Raw genomic sequence first — 20,054 nt, forward strand, 5'->3', positions numbered from 1 at the left:
ATATAATTATGTAATATCAATGTCCGTCACTTTTATATGACAAACATAAACTCCAAATGGTACAATTAAAAAACTTCAAGTACGAAGCATAAAACATGTAACGACCAGAGTTGTGAATCCTGTGACCTTTAAGTTTGTGGGCCCATGTCCTAGACAAAAATGTAATTTCGCGTATTACTTACCCATGTTGTAAAAATGTAGTCTCTCTCCTCTCAATAATAGTATTCAACACTATAATAACAGTATATAAATCAAGAATAATAGTATACAAACCAATAATAACAGTATAGAAATTAATAATAACTGAACACCGACAAACAATTACCGTCATCAACTTTAACCGCACTCAGACGATTTTCAGCATAGAACTCATCGTTTTTAATGGCTAGAGCCATAAATTTGTCTCTCGTTTTTGGGTTATGTTTTTTGGGTGGTTTCTGGTGATTTAAATGGAGGTAGTTGCGTATTTTTGGATTTCGACCAAGGTAGTAGCTAGTGAGGTGGGTTTCTTGCTGTCAAAGGTGGAGGTGTGGTGGGCGGAATTTTGGCTGGCAATGAGAGCTATCCACGGAGGTGGGGAAAGGGAAAAAAAAAAATTATAGTGTGGTATTGGGTAAAGGACCCATACCTGGGAGTGGGCTAGAGTTCCTCAAGTACTTGATCTTGGAAAAATGAACTATGATAGGATAGTTTTTATTACTGCTGACTACAGGTAACTGTTGTTGATACTCCGAATAAGCTTTCACCCGACTCACATTTCAACATCCAATCTAACCAAAATTCAATAGCCGTTAATTTACTACAAGTATTTTAGAGGAAGTTGAAACCAAATGAATTTACTAGCATCACAGAGTGGAAGAACAATGCCATAAGGCCATAGCACCTTCAGTATCCTAGACATAACATGACAATCATAATCATATTGACCATAAAATCCATGTGAAATATTTAGTTAACAAGGTCTTGCAACCAGCTGTCATAAAAAAGATAACTCGAATATCTAGACAGCCTAAAAATCCTACTTTGAATGCTTCAGATGAGCCTGGGTACGCCTGTAGCTGCCAGATTCCTGGGAAAAGGACCGCTAACAGAAAATCTGTCCCACTCCCAAAATACAGAAGCAAACAATTCCAAAGACGAAGAGACTGCTCAGTCTACGCCACAAACCACTATAATAGCAGGCCCAATCATGTGGCTGGGCTGCTTTCAACCTTATGCGCTCGACGCTTCAGTCTTCTCTGCAGCAGCTGCTCCCTCCAGCTTCTCATCTCCTTCTCTTTCAGCACCTTCCTCTGGTTTTGACACTTCTGCCTCTGCATAGGAGAATGCAATGAAACTTCATTAACAAGGAAATTGTTACCTGTCTCTCCAGCTAGGTAAGATTCAATCAAATGAGCAGAGAGTATACAGACATATGGACTAAGAAAATGTATGAGCATGAAAAGTATTATCCCATAGTTCTTGTCTTTCTTCACAGGCATGCCCAAGATACACATGACAGCGAATGCATCATAGCACTATCATATGGATTGAGTAGGTGAGGAATTCTCATAGATTTCCATGTCCAGACCCCTTCAGAGATTGACATATACTAAGTCCATCATATAAAAATGTTACTTCGAATTTTGGCATTATTCACAAAATCCACTTACATCATTTTATAGAATTTAAATGCAAAGCAAAATATAGTTACAATTTTGGCATGATGTGTTGTCTTGTTAGATTCATCTAGATATTTATCTTCAAATTTTCAACTTATTATAATTTTTATAAACGAACAATTAGATATATTAATGCTATAATAGAACACTGGCAAGCATAAAAATGTAAAGTTTCATCTTTACAGAACATAGGTAGTATACAACAGCTTAACAAGATGTACAAACAACAAGAAAGAGAGTTAGACAGAAGATAATGGATCTAAGATAGCCCCATGCCCATGACAGGTATTGTGATAATAATTCATAGTGCTAGTGTTGTTGGGAAAATTAACAGCTCCGTCCAGTAAATATACTTGCAAAGTGACTTTGATTTCACTGTTCAACTTACAAGTCGATAGCATTAAACTACATCCACATGCATATGGAAGAAAAGAAAGAAAAGGAAAGAAGGAATCTGAGACAGATCTATAGTGTATTTTTATTGGTTTTAGAATATGAAAGAATAAAAGACAAGTTATTTTATAAAAGGGAAAGTATAAAATTTAAGAATCCTCAATCTGACATTCTGACAACTTTGGTAGTCGAAGCAATAGCACAATACTACCAACCAACATTGAAATAGTGGAGCACCAGACTGCCACAGCATAAAATACAATAATAAAGCAACAATTGGTTCTTAAAAAAAAAAAGGAAAAAAAAAGGCAAGAATCGGTTATTGCCTGAATGCTTTGGGTATAAACATTCATTCCACACACAAAAAAAGTATGTGTCACATTCTTTAGCTAATTGCTTTGTTGCTTTGATGATACAAAATTACAAACCATCTTATCATGTTGCCCAACTTTCAATTTGAAGAGAAATTGGCAAAACATAATAAGAAAAAAAGATATCTCTAATGCAACAGCTCAGACATCAAGTGCAAGAAGCATGAAGTAAATACTGATATTAAAAGAGTGAGAAACAAGAAATTAAAGTAATCATAACATAGTATCAATATGCTTACCATCATCATCACTGTCTTCAAATTCATCACCACCACCACCACCAAGTCCATCAAGACCACCAAGCGCACCACCCATATCTCCGAATTTCTGCAAACTTAAAATGAATCAGGAAGCCAAAACAAAATGCAGGGGGTATGAGTATTGTATAAAAACAAAAACCATCCTTACCGAGAAGTCCATTCCACCAAGATCAAAGTCTCCCGGACCTGAGGAAGCAAAGACATGTTAGATAAGATACACTCACCACATGAAGGTGTTTAGAAAAGTACACCATGAAAAAACCACACATACCAGCACCACCAGGTGCACCAGCACCAGCATCATCATCTTCATCTGCCCACTTGTCCCAATCAACCTTCACATAATGTGGAGGCTTACCCTCCCCACGCAGAAGCCTATTCCACCATTTTTTCTCTGACTTCTCCAGAACACAGAATATGCTTCTTACTCCATAGCTAATTTTGCTTTCCTAAAATATTATATAAAAAAAAACAAATATATAAATAAATGATGAGCAGATCAAATTAAGGAAAGAAATGATTACCCAAACATAATTAACTCCCAAATAAAATTCATAGAACTCAATGAGCAAACAGAACCTAAATTAACCCAGTGACTCCAGGAGACATAATTGGATATATCTAGTACTCTGAAGTTATGGTCAAAGAATGCAGCTGTCCCAATATGAACTTTTAAAAGAAGCAAATCTGGCTAAGTAAAGGGTACTACAACAACCTTCTATTCAAAGAAGCACCAAAAAACATGTGAATCTTGTGTTCTTCAATGGGCACTGATCTCACTATGTTGTAGGGCCATGAATTTTCTCACGTCCATTGGGAAGATGTAATTCCTAAGGGCTAATTAGTGAAAAAAAAAAAAAAAAAAAAAGGCCAAGAGAGTCACCATGTTAACATTGTGCCGAAATTAATTTGTGGTTTGTATTTGTGCGGAAAATAATTTGTAGTTTGTTTAACCCCAATAGAAATATTGTGCAGAAAATATGCTTTAAAAAAGGTAAGAGTTAACGCGAAACAACAGATACATTGCCAGATTAACTCCGTTCACAACTACATACCAAGTCAATGTAAACAAGAGCTAAAAAGACTATATTAAAAGCTTAGCTAAATTAAAAAACTTAATTTAAGACAAGCCAACTATAGCCACAATTGAGAAAGAAATGCACACAACATTCTAGTCAGATAAGCCATGACCCTTAAAATTACCTCTACATCGACCTTGTCAAAAAGATCTAGTGTAAGTTCATAAACATTATCACCAGCCCCACCGGTAGCAGAAAATGTAAAGGTTCCTTCAGGCGCCAGATTAACTTTCGGGTTTTTTGCATCAGGAAGCATCACAGTCAGGTACACTTTGTCTTCCCTCTCGGCCCATTTAACTTCAGGATGACGACTGCATAAAACAGGAATAAAAAGTGATTTAGCAAAAGATGCAAATTTAGACCTTTCACGTTTAAACAATGTCAGCACACTGTAAGTTTAGAAATCTCTCTTTCTCTCTCCCAAAAAAAAAACCTCACCTACATGTTGCATTTAAAAAAAAAATTGAGGAGTATCATTTTCAGACAGGCAAAAAATGAGAGTGTGGCTTATACAAGCCCAAGAAGCTACAAAAAACAGTTGCATAATGTTACAAACACTGCAGAAAGCTATGCAGAACTAGGGTTTATGGAAATTCATTTCTGATAAAATAAAACTAACAAGTACACATCTTAAATAACCAACCAGAAGTTTTGTGCTAACGGATCAACAAAGCCAATTACAAGAAAATAAAGTATAATACCTTCATAAAATAAGCAGAGTACCAGAGTTCAGTCCTAGATACAAAATCATAAGCTATACCAGTAGACCTTAATCCCAATAACCTGAGAATCTATTCCTCATACTAACAACTCACAGCACTTAAAATACTAGACAGAAATTAGACAAGAACTCGTGCAAGTCATGCACTAAAATGAAGAAATGAATAATCCTCCAAAGCAACCTTTAGCACACCCCTTCTTTGTTTGGCACCATACAAAAAAGCGAAAGGTCAGTTGTGCACCTCTCCTACCTAATCTATACTATACCAAAGTGTTACTTCACCAACCATTATTCGACAGAATTTACTAATAGAAAAGAAACAAATATCTTTCATTTACGGACTACAAGTTGACTTTCATTAACTTGCTACTCCTATAGACAGATAGGTTAAATAAAAATAAAATGACAAAACAGTATTCCGACAATGGCGCAAGAGCCGCAAGACATAATGTGGCAAGTGATACAGCCTAAAACTCCGGGGAGCCGTTAAACAAAAACAAAGTGTTCCATCATATTGTAAATAACAAATGCTAACATAACGGATCCTCCAAGCACAGCGAAACACAGTGTCGAAAAACACGGTTCACATATTTAATCCCTAATAATCATGGGAAGGATCAGTACATATAAAATTAAAATCCAACAATCCCAAAGGTCCCGCCTTTCACCTTTAAATTTATCATCTATCAACAAAAATTAATAACACAGCACAAACACGAGTAAATAGCTAAAACAAAGAACCAGATATAACAACCCAGAAATGATAAACCCTAAACCCTAACCCCAACCAAGGTTTTCAAATTACAACAATAATAATCACGAAACACAAATTCTAAACACAATCAATTCAACATGCTCTACAATTAGGGCAGATTTCAAGATTACAATGCCGAAATCGACATTGCTAAAAGCGATTCAAAATGTTGATAAACCCTAAATAAAACTCGCCGCCATTTCTTCAAAATGGAAAATCAAACACATAAATTAAACATAAAACAAAGAAAATTGAAGCACGAAATTGAGCATTGAAAGATTATGAAGATCGAAAAAGAGGAGAGAGAAAAGGAAGAATACCTCATGTTGTGCTTTAGGAGAGAAAGTAGAAAACCCTAGAAGAAGAGGTAAGAGAGAAATGAGAATGAGTTAGAATTGCAGAAGAAGCACAAAAAAATGTGGTGATTTGTTTTAAAGTAGTAGTAAGATGTCGAGTGATTTTACTGTTACAGTTGGAAACTCATCGGTCCAATTTGGTAAATTCTCAATGGTGACTCTGTATCTTAATACTCCGTATTTTTGTATAACTGTGACAGTCGAAAAATTCATTTCCTTTAAAATTTAGAGCTTCACTCCCGATTTTAGGATCGATTTTTACCCTGTCCTTTGTGGCTCTCTAAACACAAAAAAATTTCTATTTTACCTATAAATTATTTGAACAAGAAAAATCTAAAATATTAACGCCAACGTGATGACGGCTCATGCTTGTATCAAATAACACAACGGAATAATTTAGAACCAAAATAAACTTCAAACCAATTTAAATTAAAACCAACCTCAAATACAAAGTGGAATCTTATAGGCTCGAAACAAAACCAAATAAATAACCAAATAAGCCAGTAGCACCAAACTAATCTTTTTAGTTTTAAAATTTTTAAATATTACAAATAATACCCCTTTATTGTAACTAAAAAGAAGCAGAGGTAGTATAACATTACAGTTCTAAATATCATGAATTTACACAAGTAGTTATCTACACAAAAACCTTTAACATGCTTTATGCTTCTCTACCTGAAAATGTTTTAGACTATTTAAAAGATTGAACAGCTCGCCATTAATGAATCATCACAAGGCCAGGATAAAAATAAGGGCAACAAATACAAATAAAGCATACTTCAATTCACCAAAACTGAGTACATACATCACATATAAATACACTAACATTATTTGTCCTAACAATTCAACATTTTTACCTTTTGTCAAACAAGTCAACAAACCAAACAAGACTCATGCACTAACGATATATATAGTTAATTAATTTTATTTGGAGTACGCATTTGTTACACCTAAATTTAAAATTGTTAACTTTCGTTGACTATGACTTGTTAATAAGAGAAGTTAACCAAAGGATGGACCCAATGTAGGACGTTTGACCTATAAATAAATATTAAAAAGTCTGTCGCTGAGTGGATCATTACCTTAAATGGATGATGAATGTAATATCAGTCCTAATTAAACAAAGCCATAATTATGGAAGAAAGCGGCTTTTAGGGCATGTTCTGATTTACTGAAATGAGCTGAACTGAACTAAACTGAATTGATTGGAGCTGAACTAAACTGAATTGATTGGAGCTAAACTAAACTAAATAAAATTGAAATGAATTATTTATGAGCGAAGGAATTAGGGGCTGAACTAAACTGAATTGAAATTAAGCTGAAGAGAACATGCCCTTATTCAGTTAGAGGCAAATTCAAACAAGGTTGTGGTGCCAAGAAGGAAAAAATAGTTAATGGTTATAAAGAGATCATCGGTGTGTTACTGCGTGGATGATATGATTAATTGGATGGATGATAAGGTTAATTGTTTGAAGGAAATTTTCACTTTTGCTACCACCAAAACACATCAGTATCACTTTTGCTATCTATCTAAAGTTTTATTTTATTTTGCTACCACCTAAAATCACATAATTTATATTTCACTACCACTTAATGGAATTCGTTAAGTTTCCGTTAAGTTTATTCAAAAAATAAAATAAAAAAAATTAAAAATTAAAAAAAAAAAAAAAAAACAGCCACCTTAACCTGCCAGCCCCCTCCCCGTCAGCCACGCTCACCCCCCCTACCAGCGGCCGGCACTTAAAGCTTCGGCTGGCGTCGGCGACCTCACCACACTCTCTTTCCCCTACCGACGCAGCCATCCCCTTCCCTTTTTCCCTTCTTACTGCCCTAAAACCACCATAAGCTAAACCCTAAAACCACCATAAGCGAACCGGAAACCACCCCCTCCTCATTCGCCCCACCGGAATCGGCCCCCCTCCCATTCCCCCCACCAGAATCGACCTCCCCTCCCCTTCCCCTACCCTTTTCGACCATCCCTAACCCTAAACTACCACCCCGAAACCACCATAAGCGAAACCCTAAAACCCGTTTTGGGTGGTTTCGGGCTAGTGGTTTAGAGTTACAGGTGTTGGTTTATGGGGAAAAGCGAGTAGGTGGGGTCGCCGGTGCCGGCAAGGGGAGGGGTGAGGGTGGCTGACGGCAAGGGGGTTGGTAGTGTTGAGGGTGGCTATTTTTTTTTTAAAAAAAAAATAATTTTTTTTTTTAATTTTTTGGTGGTTGACGGGGAGGCAATTAGGGTGGCTGGGGAGGGAGGGTTGTCGAAAGGTGGCAGGAGGGTGATTGGATCTCACTAACGGAAATAATAACTAAAAGTGTTAAGTGGTAGAAATAAAAATTATGTGATTTTAGGTGGTAGCAAAATAAAATAAAACTTTAGATAGGTAACAAAAGTGATACTGATGTGTTTTGGTGGCAGCAAAAGTGAAAATTTCCTTATTTGAATGATATCAGTAACTATTTAAATGATATCTATCTTTAAGTGTTTAAGCTAGATGATATGGTTAACTGTTTGGATGATATCAATAACTATTTAATTTGGATGATATCAATAACTACTACTTGGATGATATGATTAATTGTTTTGATGATATCAATAACTACTTGAATGAAATGGTTAAGTGTGTGGATGATATCAGTAACTACTTGGATGATATGGTTAATTGTTTGAATGATACGAGTAACTAATTGGATGATATCTTTAATTATTGTCTAGGTTGGATGATATTTTTAATTAATGTCTAGGTTGGATGATCATGATAATTAAGATTAATTGGCTGGATAACATGGTTAAGTATTTGGATAATATCAGTAACTACTAGGATGATATTATTATAATTGATTCAATATTTACATAGCTTAGGCTTTCCTTATTGTGTGTTGGTCTCACAAACCTAATAGCTTCGTTCTCTACTTACATTTACTTTATTGTTCACATTACATTAATCTCATCACATATCTTATGATTCCTTACCCCACCTTGCATCTCTGTTATATTTTAGACTTGTTCTGTTTACGTTATTACGGATCTAATAAGTTTAGATAAGTTCAATTAAGTTAGGAAAAGTTCAGACAAGTTCACTTTAGGAAAAATAAGTTCAAATAAGTTCATTTTAGGAAAAATAAGTTATGATAAGGATTAACCAAGTTCAAATTACAACTAAAATAAGTTTTAATAAGTTTAGTTAAGTTCAAATAAGTGAAAATTAAGTGAATAGAATTATGGGTGTAAACAAACTGGCCCGAACCTGAAAATTGACCTGAACCGGACCTGTTTGGACCGGAATGGAACCGGATCGGTGAATTCAGGTCCGGTCCCGGTCCTTAAAGATCCATGATTCCGGGTTTCAGGTTCGGTCCAGGTAAAACCTAGAATTTTCAGGTCGGGACCTGAAATTGGTGAAGCTGTTATTTTTTTATTTAATAGGTCCATATCAGGTCTGAACAGGTCCAAACAGGTCCATATGAGGTCTAAATAGGTCCATATCAGGTCTAAACATGTCCATATCAGATCCATAACCAGGTCCAGCAGGTTTTTATTTAAAAAAAATAAAAAAACGGATAAATTAATAATCAGGTTTATTCAGGTCCAAACCCAGACCGGACCTAATTTTTCATGTCTGGACCGGAACCGGACTTGTTGATTCAAGTTTGGTCTCCGGTCCTTAAAAATCAATGATTCAGGTCCCGGTCCATTCAAGTGCGGGTCACGTCTGGTCCGGTTTTGTGTACAACCTTAAATAGAATTCATACTTAGCCTCGTTCACTTCACCTTATTTTTGCTGAACTGAAATTATTTTACTGAAATAAAATTATATTTGCCGAACTTAAATTAATTTTACTGAACGGAAATTATTTTTGCTGAAATGAAATTATTTTTACTGATTTTCTATTATAATTCTTCTTTAAGAAAACTGAATTTTACTGAACTGAGCTTACTTTTACTAAATTGAAATTATTTTTATTGAAGTGAAATTAATTTTACTGAACTGAACTTATTTTTGTTAAACTGAAATTACTTTTACTTAATATTATTTTTTTAAGGTGAAGTGAACAGGGCTTTAGTGTTAGCAAATCATTTTCTCAATCTCTATCTGATCTCTTCCTTATTATATATGGTTCCATTCTTTATTACTTTTAAGTAGAAACAATAATGAACTAAAAACCAAAAAGGCCTTTCCTCCATAACTTCAACCAAATCTTTACAACTAAGCATGTAAAAGCTGTTTGTGATGAAAAATATCACGAGGCTTGTAACATACAAGTATGGTAGTAATGTTTGATTAGAATTCTCCATTTTAAGCTCCAAAAATTTGCGTCATTATATACATTTTCTCCAACTCCTACGTTCTTATATATGCAATAATGCATATTATTGCTAGTATATAGCTCTAACAGAAGATCTTTGGTTGTGCCAAAATACTTTACATATTGTAACATCTTCCAAAGAAATTACATCATTATATGTACACTTAAGCCTTACAAATTTTACATGTTCACGATTATTCATCAATTCAATTTTTTTTTTCTTTATTTGAACTTAACAAATACTCGTGATTGCACTATTCAAATAGGTTCAATTGAAAAAAAATAACTTCGTTTTCTAAACCTTGGGTGGGTTGAGTATATTTTTGAGATAAGGACTTGGTTGAATTAGACACATTTTGTTCTTCTCAGTTGCCTAACACATTTATATACAAAGGTATGTTTATATGCTTGATTATTTATGACATGCATTATTGTTAAAAGGGTTTATATATTTATGAATTATCACGTTAAATATGATTTGAAAAGCTATTTGTTTATGGTATGCGCAATTTTTGCCATGCATTTACCACTTATTATTACAACTAATCTTTTGGTTTTGCTCTTGTTTATATATATTGAAGATAAAATATTGAATTGTTCATGCTTTAAATGAAAAAATGTAGAAATCTAGAACATTGTAAGAAAATGAAACTTAAGTTACTTTTATATTCCGTATATTAGTCATTTGATTGTTTAAGGTGGTAATCAAGCCGTTTATCATTTTGATCACTTGATGAACCAAATGCTAAGTGTTATTTTTTAAGCAAAAGAAAGTTAGAAACTAAAATATTAGGAAGACCTTTTACGAGGGAATGATAGTGTATGTAAATTGGTTGTCCATGTTTAACCTCTCTAGTCAGGAAATTAAATCCTATAAAAATTGAAATTTTATACTTTATATGTCCAAGTAAAATAATTTAGTTAATCTTTATTTTAAAATTTACAATTATTTTATGTGTCCGAGTAAAATTTTCTGGTAAATTGTAAAAATTGTTATTATCATTAATAACATTGTATTATTATTTTAAGTTGCTTATAACATTAATGCTCGCTTTTTTATTTAATTCCTGACTATCATTAATTAACACGAATAATTAAACATCAAAACGACGAATTTCTGAAATTAAGGGCCTGTTCTAATTGACTGAACTGAACTGAATTTATTGGAGCTGAACTGAACTGAATTGAATATTTTATGAGAGAGGAAAATTAAGAACTGAACTGAATTGAACTGAACTAAAGATAAGTTGAAGAGAAAAGGCCCTAAGACTAAATTGATCTAAGCCTTTCGTGCCGAAAAATCCTAATTTCTACATTTTAAAGAGTCGAAATACCTTCGATTGAAGCTTTAGGCAATTAGGCCACAATTAGGTTATGACAACCTCGAATTTCTATAACAATGACGAACGACTGCCCAAAAACTTCCATAATTTGTAGGTTTTTGACTAATGGTGGGGGGTCGCCAATGGGGGTAGGAAGCTGGGCGTAAATTAAAACCCCATCAAACCCTTATTCGCTAAAACCCACTCAAAAGGGGTCGAGGTTTAGGGTCGTGGTGGGGAAGGGAAGGAGGGTGTCCAAGTGCGTGGGGGAAATCAGAGGTGGGTCTGGGCCGGGTGTCGGGCTAGGGTCGGTCGGCGGGAGGCAAAACAACGATAGGAAAGGGTGGGACGATGCTGGCAGTGGAGGGAGGAGGAGAGGGTGGCTAGCCTTGTAGGGGAGGGGTGGTGATTTTTTTATTAAAAATTATAATTATTATAAAACTAATCAAGTTATTTTAATTAAAACAGTTAGGACTTTATTGCTTTCTCTATATTTTTCTTTTTGGAAAATTTCTTTGATAATACCTAATTTCTTATTTTTACTTTCGTTCTTTCTTTAAAAAAAATATGTAGTTATTTTTTTTTTTTAGCTAAGATGAAGGGTCCTATTGGGCCAGAACCCCTCACGGGTCAACTCGGCCCGAGTTAGGGCCTGTTCTCTTCAGTTTATTTTCAGTTCAGTTCAGTTCCTAATTTCCTTATCTCATAAAATATTTAGTTTAATTTAGTTCAGTTTAGTTCGGTAAATGAGAACAGACCCTTTTTCACTAGACCAAATTTAGCTTGGTACGTAGTTATTATATTTGAGGGCGAGTGAAAGTGAGGTACTATAGTGCACCTGCAAGACTGCAATAAAGTGTTGTTAGTGGACCAACTCAATCAAAAGTTTAAGTTGATGGTTGAGGCTCAGAAACATTTTTTATAGCACAGGCCCTTCCATACCCGGTGCAAATTAAATACACTTTGAAAGAGGGGTGGATGAAATTCGAACTCGTGACCTCTATGTCACGTTGGCTCTGATATCATGTTAGATTTTGTGAAAACTCCTCATACTGGAGTGCCTTCTGTTAATCAAATATATATAGGGTTACAAAGGTGAGCCCTAAACACGCTAGGAAACCTCACAAGATAATTACAAAATATTAACAAATTATATTCTTGTATACAGAATAATATCTAGAATATTAAATCGGTAACCACAAAATTCAAAAAAATAACTTTTTAAGAAATCAGGTGTTACCAAAGAAAATTTTCTAAAAAGAAAATAAAGAGAATACAACAATGATGGAGAAGAAAACAACAATGATGGTTAGATGTTGCAAGGTGACGGATGGAGGGAAGCTTCACTGGAACTCGGCGGCCGTAATTCCAAAGAATAGCATCGCCGCCACAATCAGGGAAGTCGAATTTTCAAATTGGGTTGAAGATTTCATGGCCGAAAAACGCGCTACTTCCACCGTCGATTATTCCAAGCCTGCTAAGCTCACTCGCCCTTTTATCGTCCGTAATGTCATCGACGTCTCGACGACCATCTCAACTTATTATCACCACCATATAATTACAACAACGAGAATTATTATGATGATGAATTGAAGGAGAAGAAGAATAATGATTACCTAAAGATGAATCATGCTTTGATCAAGAGGATGACCAATTGTTGAATGAGTTTTATAAATAATACCTCCGTTAATTTTTAGTTTATATGATTTGCGAGACATAAAAGATTCATTTGTTATAATTAAAAATTAACAGAGGTTATCACATTGTAGGATTTAAAATAAGGGTTATTCAAAATTATTATAAAAGATTATTGAATATTTTCAATTGTAAATTTATTTTATACAGTATGTCCGAGTTAAATTTTCAAGACCAATTGTAAAATAAAGATTATTCAAAATTTAGCTACTTCATATGTCAGCTTTTCTATAGTTTCTTGCTCACTGAATAAGAAATCATTGTTGTGGAAAGCTAAATTGTAGAGTTGTTAATATGAAGAGTCCGAGTAACATAGAAATTAATAGGATTATTTAATAAGTAAAAAGGGAGTAGTAGTTTTTATACTTTAGTGACACATGATAGTGACACTTGATACACTTTCATTCAAATGCTTATGGATTGTATACAACGCGTGTATTATGCAAAAAAGATCTATTTTTCTATCATTAGGAGTGATTATTAAGTATGTACAATTCTATTTTATAATATTATGCTTAATTATCAGTAATTTTTTTTTATGTTAGAATTCTGTAAGTTCTGTTTAAATGTATGATTTATTTCTTGTTTAATATGACAGGAAGTTGAAGGCAAATAATCAAAGACACCAAGAAACTATAGAGGGTATAATCTTGTTTAGCAATAATGAGAACAATGTCCTATGATTCTTGGATCACATCCCTTTCATGTTCTAATCCAGTTGCGAAAGATCATTCGTCTTCATCTGTATTACAGTGGGCTAAGTTCATCTTTCTTTCTCCATGTCCTCAAAGAGTTTTGCTTTCTTTTGCTGATGCCATTTTCTTGCTTGTGATCTTTGTTACCTTTCTACATCAGCTTATTCGTAAAGTCTTCTTAGGGAACTGTCATAATCCAAACAGACCGAGAACTGTAACAACTGGCAGTAGTCGAGTTCAGGTTCAGACTGATATTTGGTATAAACTATCCTACACTGTAACAGTTTTATTAGTAGTTGTTCATTTAGTGGTTGCTGTCTTAGCCTTCAGTAGTAAAAGTGGTGAATTTCAATGGAAGATGGTGGAGGGAACATTTGGGATTATTCAAGTTGTAACGTATGTGGTAATAGCAGGCATGATTGCCCTTGAGAGGAGGTCTGAAGCAACTGAACACCGATATTCACTCCAAGTGTTTTGGATTGCTAGCTTCTTGATCTATTCGTTATTCATGGTTTCAGGGCTAATACGTTTAGTAAAGTTTGACCATGATGCTAGAGGTCCTGACTTGAGATTGAACGATTTACTGACTTTTGTGTCATTTGCATTATCAGTTGTCCTTCTTGTGGTTTGCATTAGGGGGTCGACAGGGATAACAGTCTTAAGGCAAGAGGCTTCTTTGATTGATGATGGAACTTCAGTTGATGAGCCGCTTTTAGAGAACTTGGCTGTTTCTGATTTTGCAAATGCTTCCTTAGTGTCTAAAGTTTTCTGGTTGTGGATGAACCCCTTGCTTAGTAAAGGTTACAAAAGGCCTCTTAATGTTAACGACGTCCCATCTCTTTCACCTGAACACAGAGCTGAGAAAATGTCTATGCTCTTTCAATCTAAATGGCCTAAGCCACATGAAGAATGCAAAAACCCGGTTAGAACCACCCTATTCAGATGTTTCTGGAAGGAAATAGCATTGACTGCCTTTTTGGCAGTTGTTAGAATATGTGTCATGTATGTCGGTCCTTCTCTAATACACAAATTCATTGATTTCACTTCGGGTGTAAGAAGTCCACCCTACGAAGGGTATTACTTGGTCCTCGTTCTTCTGCTTGCAAAGTTGGTAGAGGTCTTGACTTCACATCAATTTAACTTCAACTCTCAGAAGCTTGGGATGCTAATCCGTTCTGCCCTCATAACAAATTTGTACAAGAAAGGACTGAAGTTATCATGCTCGGCGAGGCAGACTCATGTAGTTGGACAGATTGTAAATTATATGGCTGTTGATGCACAGCAACTCTCTGATATGATGTTGCAGCTCCATGCTGTTTGGCTAATGCCTTTGCAGATCTGTGTGACACTGATTCTCCTGTACAGCTATATTGGTGCAGCTGTTATCACTGCATTAATCGGAATTTTAGGAGTTCTATTGTTTATGCTGTTTGGCATGAAAAGAGACCGAATTTTTCAGCTCAATGTAATGATTAACCGAGATTCCAGAATGAAGGCCACTATTGAAATGTTAAACTACATGCGAGTAATCAAATTTCAGGCATGGGAAGAACACTTCAACAAGCGCATCCAGTCATTCCGGGATTCAGAATTTCATTGGCTAGCCAAGTTTCTCTACTCAGTCGCGACCAATATGGTAGTGTTGTGGTCCTTACCCTTAGTGGTATCATCCCTCACATTTGGCACTGCTATCCTTTTGGGTGTTTCATTCGATGCAGCTACAGTATTCACAACCACCACACTTTTTAAGATGTTACAAGAGCCAATCAGGACTTTCCCACAGTCCATGGTTTCAATTTCACAAGCTGTTGTTTCACTGACGAGGCTAGACAATTTCATGACAAGTAGAGAATTTGTGGAAGAATCAGTGGAGCGAGTTGAGGGCTATACTACTATTGCAATCAAGGTCACAGATGGGTGTTTTAGCTGGGATGATGAAGGTAGGGAAATGGTACTGAAAAACATAAATTTAAACATACAAAAAGGGCAGCTTGCCTCTATTGTTGGTACTGTTGGATCAGGAAAATCCTCACTACTTGCATCAATCCTTGGTGAAATGCACAAAATTAAAGGAAAGGTAAATTTGTTTTTTGACGTTTTATATCTATGAAATACAAGATTTGATCTGTTTTGATGTTCAGGGAATTTCATAATATATAGATTGAAGCAAAAATTCAAAGCAAAAGAAATGTGGTTAATCAGTTGAATTTCTTTCCTGCAGGTCAGAGTTTGTGGGACAACCGCCTATGTAGCCCAGTCGTCTTGGATACAGAATGGAACAATTCAGGAAAATATCCTTTTTGGTTTGCCTATGAACCAAGTAAAGTATAGAGAAGTTCTGCAGGTTTGCTGCTTAGAGAAGGATCTGGAAATGATGGAGTTTGGTGATCAGACTGATATTGGAGAACGTGGCATCAACCTTAGTGGCGGGCAAAAGCAACGAATACAACTTGCTAGAGCTGTCTATCAAGATACTGATATATATCTGCTTGACGATGTCTTCAGTGCTGTTGATGCTCATACAGGATCACATATATTTAAGGTTTTGCATTCTTTGGGCTTAATAGTTACTTTTCTTCAGTCATAGTCATCTATGTTTCTTGTTCCATCACTTAATTTTAATATATTATGTCTAAGGACTTCAGAACTACTATAGGTTACAAATGTTATTGTCAGAATCGAAAGCCAGAATTATAAGCTTTTACATTACTCAAACATTTTTCTACAAAATCATTGATTTTTAGTGGTTCTTTATGTTCTGTCAATGTAACTTTGATACATTGGTCAACATTTTAGTGGAGCCAACCTAATGTATCTAGTCCAATTCGCTGCAGTGAATTAAGATTTCCTACTACTCATCAGTATACCTTTTTTTTACCTATCAGCTTGTCTTTGATGAGGTAGATAATCTTATGATTTTTACTATAATTGAGGAACAAATACTATTATGATAAACAAGTTCATTACTATGAATTCTTAGCTTATTCTTTGATCAATTGCAGGAATGTGTAAGAGGAGCTCTTAGAAACAAAACAATTATACTTGTTACTCATCAAGTGGACTTTTTACATAATGTTGATCTCATCTTGGTGAGCCCTTCTTTTTGCATAAGGCGTCTCTTACGGTTCATGTTTTAGCTCAAATGGAAATGTTTGTTCCTTGAGCAGGTTATGCGAGATGGCACAATTGTTCAAGGAGGAAAATATGACAATCTTGTAAAAGCAGGCACAGATTTTCATGCCCTTGTAGCTGCTCATGAGACCTCTATGGAGCTTGTTGAAGCAGGCAGCACCAGTGAACTATCGAAAGATTCAACTCGACCTAAGAATTCTCCTAAAGCATTGCCTAGTCAAACAAGTGGGGAGGACTGTTCTGTTATTAGATCCAACTCAGAAAAGGTTGACTCTAGGCTGATCAAGGAAGAGGAAAGAGGAACCGGAAAAGTGAGTTTACATGTCTACAAAGTTTACTGCACAGAGGCTTTTGGATGGTGGGGTTTAGCTGCTGGTTTTTTGTTCTCTTTGTCATGGCAATCATCTATCATGGCTGCTGATTATTGGCTGGCTTATGAAACCTCAGGAGAGCGCGCTTCATCTTTCAATCCTTCATTCTGTATTAGCATCTATTCAATCACAGGAGCTATTGCTATTATATTGGTCTTCTTTCGATCCTTTTTCATTATGTTCTTTGGGCTGAAGACAGCCCAGATATTCTTCTCCCGGAGTCTCCATAGTATTCTTCATGCTCCCATGTCATTCTTCGATGCAACTCCATCAGGGAGAATTTTAAGTCGGGTGAGCTTATTGATCCCTTTTCTTTTTTTGATGGAGTTTTTTATTATTTACAGTTATTCTGTTATATAATTTCCTTATATTTTGATAGATTATTTCCTGCTGCGAGTCAAATAATATGCTATTGGAAAGAAACATATCGCAAGCTGTTCTGATAAAAACCGCAAGCTGTTCTGATAAAACAAACCTCCTGTCTTACAGGTTTCCAATGATCAGACCAATGTTGATGTGTCTGTACCTCTTTTTATTAACCTTGCACTTGCCATGTACATTACATTAGTAAGCATTATCATCATCACTTGTCAGTATGCTTGGCCAACCGTGTTCCTCTTGATTCCACTAGGGTGGCTTAATATGTGGTACCGGGTAAGCATACTTGCCTGTCCATGAATAAATCCTGTTATGTCATATTTTTGAGAAAAAGAAGGTGAAATTGTGACAAGAGTATTTTGGCATGCAGGTAGTTTTGTTTATAGTACAACTGTGTTTAAAAGAAGTTATCTGTGTTTTATAGGATTATTATCTTGCAACATCACGTGAACTGACTCGCCTTGACTCAATCACAAAAGCACCTGTCATTCATCACTTCTCAGAAAGTATTTTGGGATTCATGACAATTCGCTGTTTCAGAAAGCAGGAAGACTTCATTCAGGAAAATGTCAAGAGGGTGAACATGAATCTTTGCATGGACTTTCACAACAATGGATCAAATGCATGGTTAGGTTTCCGTTTAGAACTTCTTGGGAGCTTTGTCCTCTGCATATCAACATTATTTATGATCCTTCTTCCAAGCAGCATCATCAAACCAGGTTTCTTCTTCTAACTTTACTGATCAATTTCTCAATTTTGAACTTTAGTACGAATGTCATTTTTGCTCTTTATGTGTCTGATGCATAAAAAAGGGCGTTGTTCATTTTCTGCATGATTCAGAGAATGTTGGACTGTCACTATCATACTGGCTGTCTCTCAACTCTGTGTTGTTCTGGGCTATATACATGAGCTGCTTTGTGGAGAATAGAATGGTTTCTGTTGAGAGGATAAAACAATTTACTGAACTCCCTTCTGAAGCTACATGGAATTTCAATGATCGTCTCCCTCCACCAACTTGGCCAGCACAAGGCAATATTGAGCTTGAAAACTTACAGGTTTAAGCCCAAATAACAGTTGAACAAAACAGAATGAAACACTTGTTGTCTATCTTGCTTTCATTACTTTTGTACTTTTCTTGCTTTAATCTTTTTGACAAGTATTGTTTTGACAGGTTAGATATAGGATTAGTACTCCTCTTGTACTGAAGGGGATAACATTAGGCATTAGAGGAGGAGAAAAAGTCGGTGTGGTTGGGCGAACAGGAAGTGGAAAATCAACTCTGATTCAAGTTTTCTTTAGGCTCATTGAGCCCTGTGCTGGGAAAATTGTTATTGATGATGTTGACATAACAAAAGTTGGACTCCACGATCTTAGGTCTCGATTTGGGATTATCCCTCAAGAGCCTGTTCTTTTCGAGGGGACTGTAAGGAGCAACATTGACCCGACTAGCCAATACTCAGAAGATGAGATTTGGAAGGTAAAATTCAACTCATTGAGAAGTGCAGAAGATATTCCTTTACTTCCTTCAGAATTTTGATAAGTTGTTTTTTGTTATGTACTTCATCCAGAGTCTTGAACGATGCCAACTTAAAGATGTGGTTATTTCCAAAGCCGAGAAACTTGATGCTCCTGGTAAAATAAACCTTTTATTCTCTAATTGTTTGTGTCTTCAAAGTAATTATACACTAAGAAGTTATTCACCCCTTCTTTTAAACTTTAAAAAGCGGTTGATAGTGGAGATAATTGGAGCGTGGGGCAGAGACAGCTTCTGTGTTTAGGCCGAGTCATGCTGAAGAAAAGCCGACTATTATTCATGGATGAGGCTACGGCATCTGTTGACTCTCAAACTGATGCAGTGATTCAAAAGATCATAAGAGAAGACTTTGCAGCTTGTACAATTATCAGCATTGCTCATAGAATACCTACAGTTATGGACTGTGATAAAGTTCTTGTTATAGATACAGGTATTCATATATAGTTGGTTCTTTGGCCTTTCAGAAGTTTACTACAATTGCTTCAGCTTAATTTATGTTATTTCTGAATAGGGAAAGCAAAGGAATTTGACTCCCCATCACACTTACTTGCAAGGTCATCACTCTTCGGAGCATTGGTTCAAGAGTATGCCAATCGCTCATCCGGGTTCTGATATTCAGTCCTGATACATCCCAGGCTCTAATACTGATTCTAGTTTTGAGATACAGTTCGCTAAATTTCATGGTAAAGACTCAACAGCGTGGAACTGATATGGTAAAGTTTATTCAGGCGGAGAACGAGGGTAGGATGAACTAGTATGCTGTAGTAGCTAAATCTAGAAAGATCAACAAGGCTGCAATTATTCAGTTTATTTTCTTCAGAAATATACCAAAATAATCAAAGTTTTTTTGGAAGGCTTGGACCGGCACAATGACTATCTCCTCAATAATCATAGTCCATAGTCCAAACGAAAATGTGGATGCCAACTAGCTTAGTTGGTTAAAGTTTTGAAGGACGATACCCAAAACCTAAGACTGAGCTCCGTCTACAGCTTTGCCCTTGTGGGCTCTCTCAAATAGTCCAAA

General features: G+C 35.6%; 2 protein-coding genes across 2 annotated transcripts; one reads left to right on the forward strand and one right to left on the reverse strand.

Annotated features, from left to right (window-relative positions):
• Positions 1 to 900: 900 nt before the first annotated feature.
• LOC145570403 (co-chaperone protein p23-1-like) lies at positions 901 to 5,681 on the reverse strand. The gene is made up of 6 exons (XM_081629472.1): positions 5,560 to 5,681; positions 3,889 to 4,075; positions 2,957 to 3,134; positions 2,834 to 2,871; positions 2,665 to 2,752; positions 901 to 1,313 (listed from the first exon to the last, which is right to left on the reverse strand). The coding sequence occupies exons 1-6, from the start codon at positions 5,562 to 5,564 to the stop codon at positions 1,213 to 1,215; spliced, it is 597 nt and encodes a 198-aa protein (XP_081485598.1). The 5' UTR covers positions 5,565 to 5,681; the 3' UTR covers positions 901 to 1,212.
• A 7,902-nt stretch (positions 5,682 to 13,583) lies between these two features.
• Positions 13,584 to 19,642, forward strand: LOC145570962 (ABC transporter C family member 4-like). The gene is made up of 11 exons (XM_081630075.1): positions 13,584 to 15,692; positions 15,837 to 16,157; positions 16,618 to 16,704; positions 16,783 to 17,409; positions 17,608 to 17,772; positions 17,921 to 18,215; positions 18,337 to 18,551; positions 18,668 to 18,973; positions 19,065 to 19,128; positions 19,221 to 19,460; positions 19,542 to 19,642. The coding sequence occupies exons 1-11, from the start codon at positions 13,584 to 13,586 to the stop codon at positions 19,640 to 19,642; spliced, it is 4,530 nt and encodes a 1,509-aa protein (XP_081486201.1).
• The last annotated feature ends 412 nt before the right edge of the window (positions 19,643 to 20,054 follow it).

This window comes from Chenopodium album, chromosome 12 (genome assembly GCF_948465745.1).
Source record: "Chenopodium album chromosome 12, dcCheAlbu1.1, whole genome shotgun sequence".
Taxonomy (NCBI): Eukaryota; Viridiplantae; Streptophyta; class Magnoliopsida; order Caryophyllales; family Amaranthaceae; genus Chenopodium; species Chenopodium album.

What these genes read in the sequence shown, in the direction of transcription:
- LOC145570962 (XM_081630075.1), top strand. Translation starts at nt 13,584, where the DNA reads ATGAGAACAATGTCCTATGATTCTTGGATCACATCCCTTTCATGTTCT. An exon ending in CAGGATCACATATATTTAAG is followed by an intron (nt 16,158 to 16,617) that starts GTTTTGCATTCT and finishes GATCAATTGCAG; the next exon opens with GAATGTGTAAGAGGAGCTCT. An exon ending in CAGAAGATGAGATTTGGAAG is followed by an intron (nt 18,974 to 19,064) that starts GTAAAATTCAAC and finishes TACTTCATCCAG; the next exon opens with AGTCTTGAACGATGCCAACT.
- LOC145570403 (XM_081629472.1), bottom strand. An exon ending in TTGGTGGAATGGACTTCTCG is followed by an intron (nt 2,753 to 2,833) that starts GTAAGGATGGTT and finishes TTAAGTTTGCAG; the next exon opens with AAATTCGGAGATATGGGTGG. An exon ending in TGAAGACAGTGATGATGATG is followed by an intron (nt 1,314 to 2,664) that starts GTAAGCATATTG and finishes TCTCCTATGCAG; the next exon opens with AGGCAGAAGTGTCAAAACCA.